This window comes from Bactrocera dorsalis, chromosome 4 (assembly GCF_023373825.1).
Source record: "Bactrocera dorsalis isolate Fly_Bdor chromosome 4, ASM2337382v1, whole genome shotgun sequence".
Taxonomy (NCBI): Eukaryota; Metazoa; Arthropoda; class Insecta; order Diptera; family Tephritidae; genus Bactrocera; species Bactrocera dorsalis.
The window spans coordinates 74,559,382-74,574,787 of NC_064306.1; the positions used below are offsets into that span (position 1 = coordinate 74,559,382).

A 15,406-nucleotide genomic window follows, 5' to 3' on the forward strand; every position below is an offset into this window, starting at 1 on the left:
TCACAGTAGTATTCATAGTTTGGTTATGTTTAATCATGATTCAATTATAGGAGGTTGTGACGATATGGAGCGACTAAAACGTATTTTAATGCATAATGTAAAAATTTGTTTTTTTGTTTTTCTCATCAATTTTTTGTTTACATTTCGATGGTTTTGTGTTATTTACAATATTTTCGTATTCAATTATCACTCAAAAAACACATTTTCATTGCTTGAAATATTTGAAAATTTTATTTTTGAATCATTATTAATTAGCTGACCCCGCATGCGTTGTCCTGCGTGAAATTATGTGTTTTGAAAGTTGAGTTTACGTTGTGTTCAAAATAATTTACTTTCGATTTTTCTAAATTTTTTCAATGTAACGCAGTTTGATAAACAACATTTTTTTGGTTTCTATTCCGGTGCGGAAATGTACAGAGAAGATGGTTTCCAAGTTTCAAATAATTTACAAATCAAAATATTGAAAAACAAAAGAAAAAAAATCGTATGGAAAAAAAGTCACTTTTTGGAAATTTCCAATCTTTCGACTTTTCCTTATGAAAAGTATAAGGTTTTTGAAGTGAAAACTTGCGCATTTTCAGCCGTTCTCACGACAGATGAGATTTTACCCAGATATACTCCGCGTGTATTCTATAATATATGTATACTATACGCGCTCTTTGCATGGGCATTCGTGCCCTCGCGACAGACGAGAAAATGATGAAATTACAAGAATTTGCTTAAAGTTTCCAAAATCTGCTGGTCAAAAGCGCAAAACTAAGGCAAGAAATGACATTGAACGCTTGGGAATCGACAGAGATGCTGTGCCAATTTCTGCTCAAACATCATCAATACCACTGAACAACAAAACTATAGTGGCGAAAAGAAAACATTTTCCACTAGTGACGATTCACCAGTCTCAGGAAAGTACTTTTAATGCTATTGTTTATTTCATCATGGTAGAGTAGGAAACGCACCGACTGATGATTCAAACACAAGCAAAGACCAAAAGATATCTACAACTCATCGTGATGATTTATCCATCGAACTGAAACGATTACATGACAATAACTTACAAACTGTTACTAAAACATTTATTGATTTCATTTCTGCAAAAAAAAAAGGTATACTTATTTTTTTATTCAATTGTCAAAGCTTACGACGACATGTACATGACCTATCAGTTGATGCTCTTGTTGAGACAATGAGTGTGTTAATATTATCAGAAACTCATGTGAGTAACGAAGAAACCATTGACATTCCAAATTTCAACTTTATAGCAAGTTTCAAAAGAGACAATCGTCCAGCAGGTGGGGTGGCTATTTATCATCGGTCCGATGATACTATGGCCACATTTTCTACAGATCATATGGAAGTGCATGCGAGATATACCAGTATGTTTAGCACTAATGTTTTGAATATTGGTGATATAAGTATATATTTCCCAATGCCATTCTAATGGACAAACAATAATAATGGCTGCCGTTTATATTTCACCAAAACAGTCTTTACAAGCAATACGAGAGTTCTTCTATTAAAATTTATTCATTTATTCTAAAGCTGCTTCCGCGCTATTTATGATGAAAATTAATAGAAGATTTTATTATTATCCTATGATTTTGAGTGGAGATTTCAACATGAACCTTGCAGATATCAAAAATCAATCATTAATTGAATTTTTATATGAAGAATTTGATTTAACGATGTCCAATGATCGCAATCTTAGCACAACAAAATACAAAACTACTATTGATGCAGTATTCACAAGATATATAAATAGATTTAAATGAAAATTGTTCATTTCATACTTTAGTTACCATAGACCCATTGTTTCAGTTTTAGAATTTGATGAAAATGCTGATGTAAGAGTTGTTGAAATTATGGATGAGAATTGATAAATTTTGTATTTACTATTTACTAATATTTACTACTTTAAATAAAGCCACTTCCTTCGAATATAGTTTCTATATTATTATACTTCATGTCCATTCAAAAAGTGCCCACATTGCTTTGATAAACTTGATTTTTCATGCACAATTTCTCATGTCGCGAGCGCACCTAAAAATGCTCATCCAAAAAAGTTCAAGTTTTCACTTCTGCCTGGACTCCCGGAGTGCAACCCTCCTCGGTTTTATTTTTAAACCTTTCTAGATCCACAGCGAACAACTTCTGAAAATTTCAAAAAGATTGGCTTAGCCGTTCTCGAGCCCTAGCGTTACTAACAAACATTCATTTTTACTTACATAATTACATACATACATACAAAATAATACGTTTGTATTGGGAAAAGAAAAGGGGTGTTTTTAGGGGTTTTCCGGTAATTATTCGAATTTTTCTCGCCGTAAAAACCATCTCGAACTTCAACGAACATTTAAATAACAGAATTGGTCAAATTTGTCCAGGCATTGTTGAGTTATGCGCTTAGCAACACATTTTGAGATTCATTTTTATATTATGGACGCAACTTTCGTAATTTTTTCTTACATAAAAACCTTCTCCTAATAATAACAAATACAACAAAAAAAGAATTAGCGAAATCGGTCCAACCATTCACGCGTGATGCCGCGGCCACGGGAAAAAAGGATTCACTTTTATATACATACATATGTATATACAAAGATATACATACATATGTACATAGATAAAACAATACAAGAGAAACAGCTGGTTTTGATATTATGAATCATGTGTCCAGATAAATTATAATGGTAAGTGCATAACAATAATGGTATGATGCATTTGGTCGGAATGTTAATGGAGTATAATCCGTGATATAATTAGTGTAACGTATTTAAAAGGTAAAGAGAGGTAAGGTTTTACTTGATTATTGAGATACGTGTATATAGAGGCATCAATAAAAAACTAAGAAAATGGTGGAAATTCATTTCTTTTTTTAGTTATTGCAAGAATATTTGCAAAAAATTTAAAGAAAATAATTGTATGTATAAAGACAAGTGCTATGCTTTTAATTTAAAAAGAAATGTCAAAATAGCTAACATTACAAAAAAATCGCGGTTCTTTCGGGGTAAACTCCTAAATTACTGAACCGACTTTAGCAAGATTTAGCACAGTTTGTTCAGTTTAATCCAACTTAAAAAATAAGATAGTTTATACTATATTTTTGTTAAGAGTCAAAACAAATCATAAATAAAAAAATATATTTCGAATCGTAAGCAAGTGTTCTAAATTCATGTGAGAATCATCTGAATAATAATTACTTCAAAAAATAAAATAACAACACATACATAGCTATTGCAAGAGTATAGACAATACGTATACTTATGAATATGGTATACTATTCCGATAGTTACTAATGACCAAGTCTTCAATCTCTTGAATTCTCACAACATACAACTTTCTTTTTTCATTGTATTAAAAATATTTTGAGAATTATTGCCCAAATTTTACGATATGGTGTTGCGGTTTTTATTCTCTTGCAACATGTTTCTGAAGGATATAATTTTTTGTTTACCTAACGGTTGTTTGTTCACTTAAAGCTAATCAGAAACATATACATATATAAATGATCTATGACTTAATTGAGAGGTTGGCAGATGGTCGTAATCGGACTATTATAGGTTAAATCCTATATCAGAAACTACATCAGCAAATTCAATCTTCCGTCGAAATAGGATTATAACTTATTACGCCAACAAAACCCGAATATGTGAACCTGAGTGTATATGGTCTACTATTTACCGAAATAACGGTCAATCTGTGAACATCAACTATGAAACATAGAGAACGCCTTTTCCTGGTAATAATGTATGCTGGTGCAAAAAAAGATTAAGCTCGGGTCAATGCTTTCCATAGCCTTCACATACTTAATATAAGGATTTAAAATTTTGTTTTAATGCATAACATTTCAATTAATTATTATTGTGTTAACATTACAAGCCGATTGGAGCGAAATTGACGACGTTATAAGTATTTTCATACATGTTTCAACCGATCCTTTTGGAATTTTGAACACCATTTAAACAGTTACCTAACAAATGAATCTTGATTTTGGATGACCGTGCGATTTTCATTAAAATTTTATTATTTCTTTATATTCATATATATTTATTTTCATTTTCATTCATGAAATCTTTTCAATGGTTGCTACTTTTTTGATCTAATGTTTTCTTTGAATATTATATAGACATTTAAATTCTTTAGTTTTCTTTAAGCATTAAAAAAACACATAAAATTAGACAAATAATAAAGCAAAACTATTTTTTTATTTTATTTTAAATAAGTGCAGACTTGATAATTATAGAACGTGTAACATTCACTCGCGATCCACCAATCATCAAAGCGGATCACATCCAAATATCATAATAAATAAATCTGAATGTGATCCATTTCTTAAAATTAAGTTTTGTCACGATCTGAAGATATTTCCTCGGCATATTGTTTAGAGTATAAATGTTCGGTTTTGTAATGTTGTGTGACATGGGAAATAAACAACATATTATATAACATTACAGTTTCGAGATAATTTGCATTAATCCTTTAAGACAGTTTTTAAATACTTACATTAGTTATATCGTTAAAATTCAGATTATTTCGAATTTTTGTGTTGCTTTATTTATTTATTTTGGGAAAATAATTGTCTTATTTCTTTATATTTATTTTAAAATTTACTTATATTTACTTTGTTAATAAATACAAACAAAGCTTTTACGGGTTTCTGAATTTTTCCACATTCATACAATTAGATGCTTTCTTAAGCTTATTTTAGTTCAATGATACTCATGTGGAATATAAGTATAACACATAAGTGAATCTCCTCACATCATAAACATGCGCCCTTATGTACTTATGTATATTTTTGTATTTATGTTGCATTAATTCTGAAAAAGATAAAATGCAAACAAAATTGTATTGCGTATTTCGGAGTATTTAATTCTACATAAAATTATAAACAGTAAAAGATTTAAGGAATATGCAGTAATTAAAATATATATTACAAATGTAATAAACAAGTACATAGTGCGTTAAAAAGTAATAATTTTCGTTTGTGCGCTCAAGTCACGGAAAACTATTTATTATTAGTTACGAAAAGACAAAAATTTATTCATAGGAGTGTTATTCGCCCCTAGGTGTTTTACAGAAAACCTGAACGCCGTTATAATAAAAATGTTTTACTGAAGTCAAATGAAGTGTTTACGGGAAAAATAACCAGATCGGACCAAAGGGTGTCAGATAAGGGGGGTTGGCTGGACATGCAAAGCGGTGGCCAGCAGGAACTGCTTGGACAGGAGTTCATTATGCTCTTTAACTGGAAGCACTGGATCCAGGCAACTATATAAGTGCGGCGTAGTTGAGGACCGGCCGGTCGATTGCATTGTACCAAACGTATTTTTATCCGGCCAAGGACTGTCAACTCGGCACCATTTCTCGAAATTACTTCAGGAATGTTTTATGCCGCTACAACAACCCGCCGGTCGCGGGAATGGAACAATCATAGCAAAAGCACGTGGTTACCCCATAGTCCCTATAGTTTCATTGAAATTTTTCAAGCAGCATCCTCCAAATATTACACAGCAAAAATATTACTTTATTTTACCCTAAAATGTATATTATTATTTCCGGGTTTATGAAAATGGTTATCGTTACATATGGGGAGAAAAATATGGTAAGCGTGTATGCAAAGAAATAAGCACAGCAAAAAATCTTTTGATTTTGAACGAAAGTGCCAAATATACTATGCATATAAGTTTATACTACGAGATTTGGGCAAAGCAAAACTACAATAAATCCAAGTTAGCCATGATTGACTTCATTATATGTAAAATCTGTCACTTTTATTATATCGGTACATATAAAATACATACTTGTTGCTTGATGATACGGTGATGGCGGGCCTTGATTCTGTGCGCACCTCCATCGAACAATTTACTCGAAATCTAACATTTACCTAGCTAATAATAAAATGCGCTGAAACTAACCCCTGTCCTTATGGATCAGTTAACCTGCAATACTCGTATTACGACTTCCTTAATTGAAAGGTGCTGGGAAATATTCTGACGCTAAAGCACGAAAAGATTATTTTAAGTTTCCCTAAATTAAAAAAGGAATTGTCTTTAAAGTACAGTTATCTAGATGAAATATTTGGAAAATATCTATTTATTTTTATTCTTACAAACATACATACATATATGTATATGGATGTCATTTTGTTGTAAAATTCATTGCCGTAAGCAGCAGTATTTTTGCACATGCATATTTTGCACAAAGTAATACAACATCTTACATACAATTTATTTCGAGTTTCACCGAAACTCGTCAATCAAAATTGATATAAGCTATAAAAAACAGTGCTTTGTCCTGTATAATTTGATGAGAAGATAAGATCAAGCTATGTTGAGAAGAGCAAAAACGCCTATTCGGACACGAGTTCGTGTAGAAAGGCAAGCTGAGAAACAGGCAGCTATAAGATCGATAGAAATCGACACATTTTTTGTTATCATGAATTTCTATTTATATGTTTAACCGTACATTTATACTATAAGAAATGTACCTGTGAAGGATATTATAGCTTCGGTGCAGCCGAACTTAACGTTTTTCTTACTTTGTTATGCTTTTAATTAGATGAGCTAGAATAGAAGCCTTAACAGTAGGAGAACGAAAAATTTGATTGACATTATCCAGCCCGCTCTAATTATTAGATTTTTCTGTTTGCGAGAGGTAATAAAATAGTTTTTGGTACGATTAACATGATCTACTTACAACAACTTCAGGAATTTTCAGTTTAAAAGTTATTTCCAGATTTAAAACCAGTTGAAAGTGCTTCTGGTGTTGAACGAATATATAAATGATGCATATCGGAATAACGATGGGAATTATTAAATGGAGTTATTTCATGACCTTTTTTCCTTGGGAGCAAATTTTCGCAAAATCGTTTATTTGTTATAGAGGTAGATTGTTGAGATGTCACATTATTTTTTGTGGAAAACTCATTCGAAGGTGGGGATGAACAACACGAGCTTTTAGAAAAAGCGTTGCTGCGTGTCTGTGGCGCACCTCTACTTTTATTGTACCGCAAGCTTTCATTGTAGCTAGCCCCGCTACTAATAACACTACCACTAAATCCGCTGTCCAAATCTTCTTCATCAAATTCTACATTATTAGAAGAATGTTGAGAATTATCTTTTAGGTCCATAGATTGAAAAGTCTCTACAATATCTTCAAGGCTTGTACTTGAAAATTTTCTGCGATGACCTGAAATGGATAAGGAAGATGAAGGTCCTCCTATCAAACCAGATTTACAATTTTTCGGAGGTAATATTTTATTTGAGGTTTCGACAGCCGACGACAAATTGCTTTCAGCACCTCCACAGTGCACAATACTTTCAGTTTCCTCTATGTTGTTCGAGGTCAGGTTAGGAGGCATAATAAAAGTTTCCAGTGATAAATTAAGCTCTTCTATTACTCGGAAGTGATTGCGTTGTACTTGTAAAATTTCTTCTTTAACGCTATTTGCAGATATTGATATATGATTATCACAATGAACATGTTTTACATTTTTTTCGTTAACTTCTTCATACAAATTTTCCGTTGTTCCATAATGAGTTGTATAACTATGACGATCTTCCAAGGATAAATATGTTTTCTGCTCATTACTTGCTTTATAACGAAACCCCTTGGATACATTTCGTCGGGAACTGATCTGTTCATTCTTACATTTTTCTATTATTTCTTTTTGAGAGATATTTGAATTACATTTCATTACCCGAGACTCATAATAAGCGTACGAATAAACGTGATCTACTGATCCAACAGCGCCCAGAGACTCAATATCATTTGATGCGCCATTGAAAGGATTTACAATTTTCACATCATCTGTTTCTTTTTTAATCGAGGCAACTACGGTGGCAGCAAGTCCATAATCTAAAAATTTAGATGAAGGTGGAGGTGGAAGAGGATCACCTGTAGGTTCAAATCTTTCCATTGTCGCAGTGATATTGTTACGTGACCACTTCGCCTGTCATATAAAAATTTGTTAAGTGTGCCTATTATGACAAAGAGTAGGTACACAGAGATTTACCTGGTTTCCATTTTGCACATCCCAATCGCTTCGATCTCCGTGCCATTTATGTCGATCTTTTAATATAAGATCAACACCTTCACAATGGTAATTGATTTTTTCACGATTAAATGCCACCAATTCATTGGCAGGTGAGAAGTTTGGATTAATGTCTGATTGAGTGCCGGTATTTATCTCTTTATAATAAATTCCATTCTGCATTTTTACCTGGAAAATATCTGAAGGGGTATGTTATATAAAAATTATATTATAGCATTCCAAAACCCGAATGTTTCATAATCTCGTTATTGGCAAGACCCAAAAACGTAAAACTTTATTTTAATAAAATAGCAACATTTAAATTCATTAATCGAAACTGTGTATTGGTTGTATAGATCGTTTTCATTTAATTCTAAATCACCAAGGAAATATGAAAACTTAATTTCACAATGGCTAACATAAACGGAATACACTCAACTGGTAAGCCGAATATCACTATATTGGATATGTTGGGACTAGGAATAAGTTTGAGTTGATTGTATTTACTGTTGGCATTAAATTGAAGTATATTTGAAAACATACTTTCATGCCATTGTATTAATATATATTATCTCACACTTTGACCTATATGACATAAAGTTTAATATGTATTTATTAAGAGATAAGATATATATATGTATTAAAAGATTAAGATAAGTGCTTAGAGTGAGCTCAGTATTATTAAAAATTATACGAATGTTAATTCTTTAAATCGAACAAAGGGCAGTGGGCGTCCGATAAAAGCAAAACTTTCTGAATTAATATCCTGAATAATATTGGATTACGAATGCGACGCCCAGTCAAAAAAACACTTTTCTTTCCCGAATGAAGAAACAGCAGCTAGAGTGGGCAAAATAACATTTTATTAGGAGGAAAATACCCACAAAATACTAAGAATTTCTTTTACAAATACTTTTATTTTGGTTTGTTATGTTATTTGAACATACTTTAAACTTAAAGTATAGAAAATTGGTTAACTCTCAAAAAAAAAAATCTGTATAACTTAAGATAACATGACTTTAGTTTTGCGATATACTTATAGTATAGCTACTCTATATGAGTTAGTTTTTTTCGACGAGTTTATGGTATGCATATGTATTTTTACGCTTTCTTTGGAGTAAACTAGTAACTTACTGAAATGCTTTTTGTAAAATTTTGCTTAATGTGTTGTAATATTTTCACTATACAGTGTAGTGGTGGGGTCTACTAATATACATAACGGGTGATTTTTTTGAGGTTAGGATTTTCATGCATTAGTATTTGACAGATCACGTGGGATTTCAGACATGGTGTCAAAGAGAAAGATGCTCAGTATGCTTTGACATTTCATCATGAATAGACTTACTAACGAGCAACGCTTGCAAATCATTGAATTTTATTACCAAAATCAGTGTTCGGTTCGAAATGTGTTATTATCGACAAATTTTGTTCAGCGATGAGGCTCATTTCTGGTTGAATGGCTACGTAAATAAGCAAAATTGCCGCATTTGGGGTGAAGAGCAACCAGAAGCCGTTCAAGAACTGCCCATGCATCCCGAAAAATGCACTGTTTGGTGTGGTTTGTACGCTGGTGGAATCATTGGACCGTATTTTTTCAAAGATGCTGTTGGACGCAACGTTACGGTGAATGGCGATCGCTATCGTTCGATGCTAACAAACTTTTTGTTGCCAAAAATGGAAGAACTGAACTTGGTTGACATGTGGTTTCAACAAGATGGCGCTACATGCCACACAGCTCGCGATTCTATGGCCATTTTGAGGGAAAACTTCGGACAACAATTCATCTCAAGAAATGGACCCGTAAGTTGGCCACCAAGATCATGCGATTTAACGCCTTTAGACTATTTTTTGTGGGGCTACGTCAAGTCTAAAGTCTACAGAAATAAGCCAGCAACTATTCCAGCTTTGGAAGACAACATTTCCGAAGAAATTCGGGCTATTCCGGCCGAAATGCTCGAAAAAGTTGCCCAAAATTGGACTTTCCGAATGGACCACCTAAGACGCAGCCGCGGTCAACATTTAAATGAAATTATCTTCAAAAAGTAAATGTCATGAACCAATCTAACGTTTCAAATAAAGAACCGATGAGATTTTGCAAATTTTATGCGTTTTTTTTTATAAAAAAGTTATCAAGCTCTTAAAAAATCACCCTTTACATATGTATACATGTACATATATGCATATCTAATTTTTAACATTAATATAAGTATACTAGCAAACCCGGCGAACTCCGTTTCGCCACCAAATGGCTTCGCTTAATGTTTTATGTTATGAAAAGAAAAATTATATGTATAATATTTCATTTCACAACAGTAATGAATTCATTTCGATTACAAAAATGAAATGTTATTTAGTTGAACTTCTCTAAGTAAATGAAAGTGAATCCAAAGTAAATACTGAATCGAAGCGTTGTACATGTCTGTAAATTATCCGTTTCATTGAAGTGCTCTTTGGTAAACCACATTTTTTGTTTTTTTGGTCTGACGTTAACACAAACAAAGCGGATGGTTTCCCAACTCGTGAACACGCAACGTATAACTGCCCATGTGAAAAACAATGATTTTTTAAATTTATCCCGCAAACACTAAGCGATTGGCCTTGCGACTTGTTAATTGTCATTGCGAATGCAAGGCGAACTGGAAATTGCAATCGTTTGAAGTCAAACGGAAGATCAGTCGAAATCATTGGTATTCGAGGAATACATACATTTTCACCTGCGTACTTTCCGTTAATAATGGTTGTCTCAGTCAAATTCGTCATACGTCTTTTTACCGAAAGTGGAGTACCGTTGCAAAGTCGCGATGGATTCAAATTACGCAATATCATAATAACTGTACCAACTTTGAGTTGCAAGTTATGTGGTGGAAATCTTGGTAGCTCCAGAGAGTTCAAAAACTCCGTTGGATAATTTACTACAAACTTCATCGGGAAAACATTTTCAATAAGAGTTAATTGAGAGTCTACAAATCGGCAAAAGTCGTTGGTAAGAGTAATTAATCCAGATGTCGCATCAACTGGGACTTCTCCATTTCCAACAGCTAACAATTGTTTTGAAAATTGTGCAGCACTTTGATCATTTTGAAGTTGAACTCTCATATTAGTGGTAAGTGATAATGTTTTTACGTTAAGGTGATGCCTTCAGGCAAGCATTCAATTCATATGCAGGCGTTCCACGGGGAATTCCTGCCAACGTCTGTCTGAAATCGCCTGCCAACAATATCATGAAGCCGCCAAAGATGTTGTTATTTCGCCGAAGATCCTTCAGTGTGAAGTTAAGTGCTTCAAGTGATTTTTTATGTGCCATTGTGCACTCATCCCAATGAATTAGCTTGCATTGCATCAACAATTTTCCCATTGCACTGGATCGGGAAATATTGCATGTTGGAGTATCAATTGTGATTAAATTGAGTGGCAACTTAAGCGCAGAAATTGTAGTACGACCGCCATCTAGAAGAGTCGCCGCAATTCCAGATGATGCTAACGCCAAAGCTATGTCACATCTTGATGGAATAGTTGCCAAAATCAATGAAATGACAAATGTTTTCCCTGTTCCTCCAGGTGCGTCTAGGAAGAATAGATCGCCGGTATTATTGTCCATGCTTGCATTAATGTCTCGTATACTTGTTTTTGCTTTTCATTCAGCAACGGCACATTATTTCGAAGGAATTCCTGCAATGTATCAACATTGTATTGCAGCTCTCGATTTAATTCTTGGTTGAATGCTTCGTGCATCGATCGATTTGGCGCAATCATTCCTACTCCAATCAGTAGCTTGATAGCAATAGTCAAGCATTGATTCTCAATGAGAATCGTTCTCCAGCAAACCCAATAGTTGACATGCTTCTCGATATGTTTGGCATTGCTGGCCATTCACAGTTTTCAAATGCGCAAATGATTTTGGTCCACGTACATTTACCAACAGCAGTCTCATATAAAAATATTCATAATTTCTAGGATGAACAGTATACATGCGACCTAGTGCATCAGTGGAAAACACCTGTGGCCAATCTGGAACTGGGGTTCCTTGTTTGCGACGTTGTAATTTCTTTGTTGATTGATTCCAAGTGTAATACTTGGGCATTTCAACGTACATCAGCGTCGCTGCGAATGGATCTGTTTCACACATTGTAACACGCACCGGCACCATCTACTTAAAATATTGATTTGTAGTAAATACAATGCTATGTATCAGAGATGGCGCTGTATGTAAAAAAAGACTTTTTCGCTTTTCTGTTAAAATTCTTCCTTAATTTTCTTTGCTATAAACCTCACGGAGCTCTAGACCTTTCCAACGAATGCAAAACGGTGGAAATCGGTTGGTGCGTTCTGGAGTTATAGCGTCAGGGAGGAAAACACGACTTATTTTTTTTTATTAGACTCTTTATTGTTTACTTCATGTAATAGCAAACATTTTCAGATATACATACATATGTACATATGTTTGAAAATATAATATTAAAATAAAATTTTCGACCGGGACCCCACGAATTCGGTTTCAAAATGTGTATGGAAGGATAAAGAAGGCTTTACAGATTAGGAATATAAAAAACTGCCTAAAGATTTAACGAGGTCTACGCGAAAAAATTGAGGACGCTCTGGAGTTTGACCGACCAGGCGTTATTTATACTTACGTATTGTTAAATAATTAGAATTGAACAAAAAATTAAATATCTATTGAATTAAAACATTATGGCACTATTTAACATGAAATATAGGTTGAGATCTAGTATAGTATCCCACGAATTCGGAAATAAACTGGGTATCGGCGAATAGGGAGATAGAAGATTCTCCAGATAAAGATTTTGAAATTTCAATTCAAATGTCTTAAAAACTAGAAGTCAGCGACAGCTATATGATATCATATAACTACTCTATTGTTGTTAATTTCCATGCGTACATCTACTTACATACATATAAGTTTCTTTATTTCCTTCCATTCATGGGCCCATTTAAGTTCGTTTAGACACAAAACTACATAAACAGCAAGGCACCAGCATACTTCATCTAGACATTTGGAATTATGCCGTTTAGTAATCCAAATAAATGAATTTATACTACTTTAAATATGACACCAAACCAATAGTATTCAATCATCACTTCAACATTATTCGATAAAATTATTGAAGCGAGCTATACCCACAAATAACACAATTACCCAATATAAATTAAATTGAATAAAATACTCCAGTGCTACCACCTTATTTTATTCAAAATAACAATCTTCGATTCATTGACTTACCACTCGATATTTTTAAAATTACTTTAAGGAAGTGTTTGGAAATTGTTAAGAGTTGTGTGTCAAAATGTGGAAAATTTAAAAATTTCAAATATAATTTATTTGATAGATGTCCTTACGGCTAGAAAGTTGTTTTTTTATATTTTTTTTACAACCAAAAACATTATCCTAACTGTAATATTCTCATAAATGGTATACTGCGACAACTGACTTACTGCCCTTGTCGCTACATACGACACAACTTTTAACACAATTTTGAGGCCAACTTCATTTTGAATATTCACTTCGTTGCTTAAACATAAGTTTGGAAGTTGTTGCTTTACTTATTATATATGACGCGCTCTCTTCGACAGCCGAAATAAAATGACGAAATCGTTTGAAATCGCACGACCAACCCAAACACGATCCAACTAACACAACCAACTTGACAAAATATCAAAAAATTTTGATGTTCATCCAATCAGTTGGTACAACTCATACAACTGCCCCATATACGTAACAATCAGTTGTACAATTCGCTGAAATTGGTATAATAATTGGTGCGTGTATGCCTTGCATTAGGCTTAAATATTGTTAATGGCGCATACATAAATAAATGCGGCAGCAATGCTGAGCGTCGAAAAATTCGATTTTGACAATGCGTTATGAAGTAAAGTTGGCTGCAGAAAACGAAGTATGTAATTGTATTTTTTCTGAAAAAATTATTTTCGCGCGATATTTAATACTTGTACAAATGCACGTTAGTATTATTAATAATGTAATTCCTTTTTCACATAATTTCTTCTGAACTAATTTCTGGATTTATGTGAGAATTTTTCGTGAAGTTATTGTTTTATTATAGGGAGGTGGAGTCGGCATTAATACTAAGCGGTAAAAAAGTCGCCACTCAACGCTTTTATTTAGGTACGCCAGTTATTTATCCATATTTATGGCATCCAACGGGATGGAAATTATTATAATGGGATTTTAATTTCATTTCGACATTAAATGGAAGGATGATTGAAAAAAATAACATTTTAATCTAACTTTTAAAGCTCTTTTATTAGCTTCACCTGCATGTTTGTAATTTATTTCAGTGGCACTGAGACAATACAAATGATTGCATATCTTTATATATATAAATCTTCTGACCGTGTGTTTGCATTTGAACTGCTCCTAAACGGATGGACCGATTTTGATGAAATTTTGTGTGTATGTTCAAAGAGATTCGAGAATGGTTTAGATTTACAATTTGGTCCACTGGAAAATGTTTTTTAAATTATTTTTTCATTTTTAATCAATTGTTAATTTTGGAATGTTTGACCGATAGATGACGCTACCATCGCAGTATCCAATATTCAAACCTTAAATTGGCGTAAACGTGCATTAAACAAAAGGATGTCAAAGTGAAAGGCGACATCTGTGGATCAAGTTTTTATATTGTGGACAAAGTTCGTTCTTAAGTAATAAATTGGGTGATTCAATACATCTATGGGTAGCTATAACATTTTTTTCATACCTGCTAACTATTGGAGGGGATATCTTGACAGGCAATTTAAAATTGCAAAAGGTCTGGCATAAAAAAATAGCGGCATAACTGAAGTGTTGATAAAAAATTTGAGATATACAGAAATCTTTTCGAAGCATTGCACAGAGCAATACAATATTTAAACGGCAATGATGAATACATATATGCGTACAATTTCAAACTGATCCTTCCTGAAAAATAATAAAATTGCTAAATATTGGCAATGAATTAAAACTGGCTCATTTATCATTCGATGAATAATATACCACGGGCATCCCAAAAGACTGATGCCATAACCTTGCCAGCCGATTTTTTTGCCTTTCCACGCTTGAGAACCGTTTCTTAATATGCAGTCCACCAGGCTGACAATCGATTGGACTCGATTGATTTCACTGATGCACAGCCCAAATTCAATAGTATTTTTACCCCAAAAACCAATTCTTTCTTAACCCACGAAATGCTTTTTGATTCATTTTTGTTGCTTCATCAAAAATGCGATTATTCCTTAACTAATACTTAATTTAATCTAACTAATAGAAATCATATAGATGGTATTAGTAGTACTACCTATGTATCAGCCACAGTAGAATGTAGGCGAGTCCTCTAGTAAAGACATAAAAATATAAGCCAA

At 33.1% G+C, this 15,406-nt stretch overlaps 1 protein-coding gene across 4 annotated transcripts; it reads right to left on the reverse strand.

Annotated features, from left to right (window-relative positions):
* Window positions 1–1,940: 1,940 nt before the first annotated feature.
* Window positions 1,941–13,241, reverse strand: LOC105228332 (uncharacterized). Of its 4 annotated transcripts, none has more exons than XR_007422655.1 (5): window positions 12,940–13,240; window positions 8,015–8,232; window positions 6,697–7,951; window positions 2,223–4,817; window positions 1,941–2,148 (listed from the first exon to the last, which is right to left on the reverse strand). XR_007422655.1 is itself a non-coding variant. In XM_011208134.4 (5 exons), the coding sequence occupies exons 2-4, from the start codon at window positions 8,213–8,215 to the stop codon at window positions 6,719–6,721; spliced, it is 1,371 nt and encodes a 456-aa protein (XP_011206436.2). In that variant the 5' UTR covers window positions 8,216–8,232; window positions 12,940–13,241; the 3' UTR covers window positions 1,941–4,817; window positions 6,697–6,718. The 4 variants fall into 4 exon arrangements, 3 of the variants coding, with proteins under 3 accessions (XP_011206436.2, XP_029406944.2, XP_011206434.2); XM_011208134.4 differs by having other exon boundaries at window positions 1,941–4,817; window positions 6,697–7,636; window positions 7,700–7,951; window positions 12,940–13,241; XM_029551084.2 differs by having other exon boundaries at window positions 1,941–4,817; window positions 12,944–13,241.
* Window positions 13,242–15,406: the final 2,165 nt, after the last annotated feature.

Coding starts and splice junctions, on each gene's coding strand:
- LOC105228332 (XM_029551084.2), bottom strand. CDS start 8,215: ATGCAGAATGGAATTTATTATAAAGAGATAAATACCGGCACTCAATCA. Junction 7,952..8,014: donor ATGTGCAAAATGGAAACCAG/GTAAATCTCTGT, acceptor TTTATATGACAG/GCGAAGTGGTCACGTAACAA.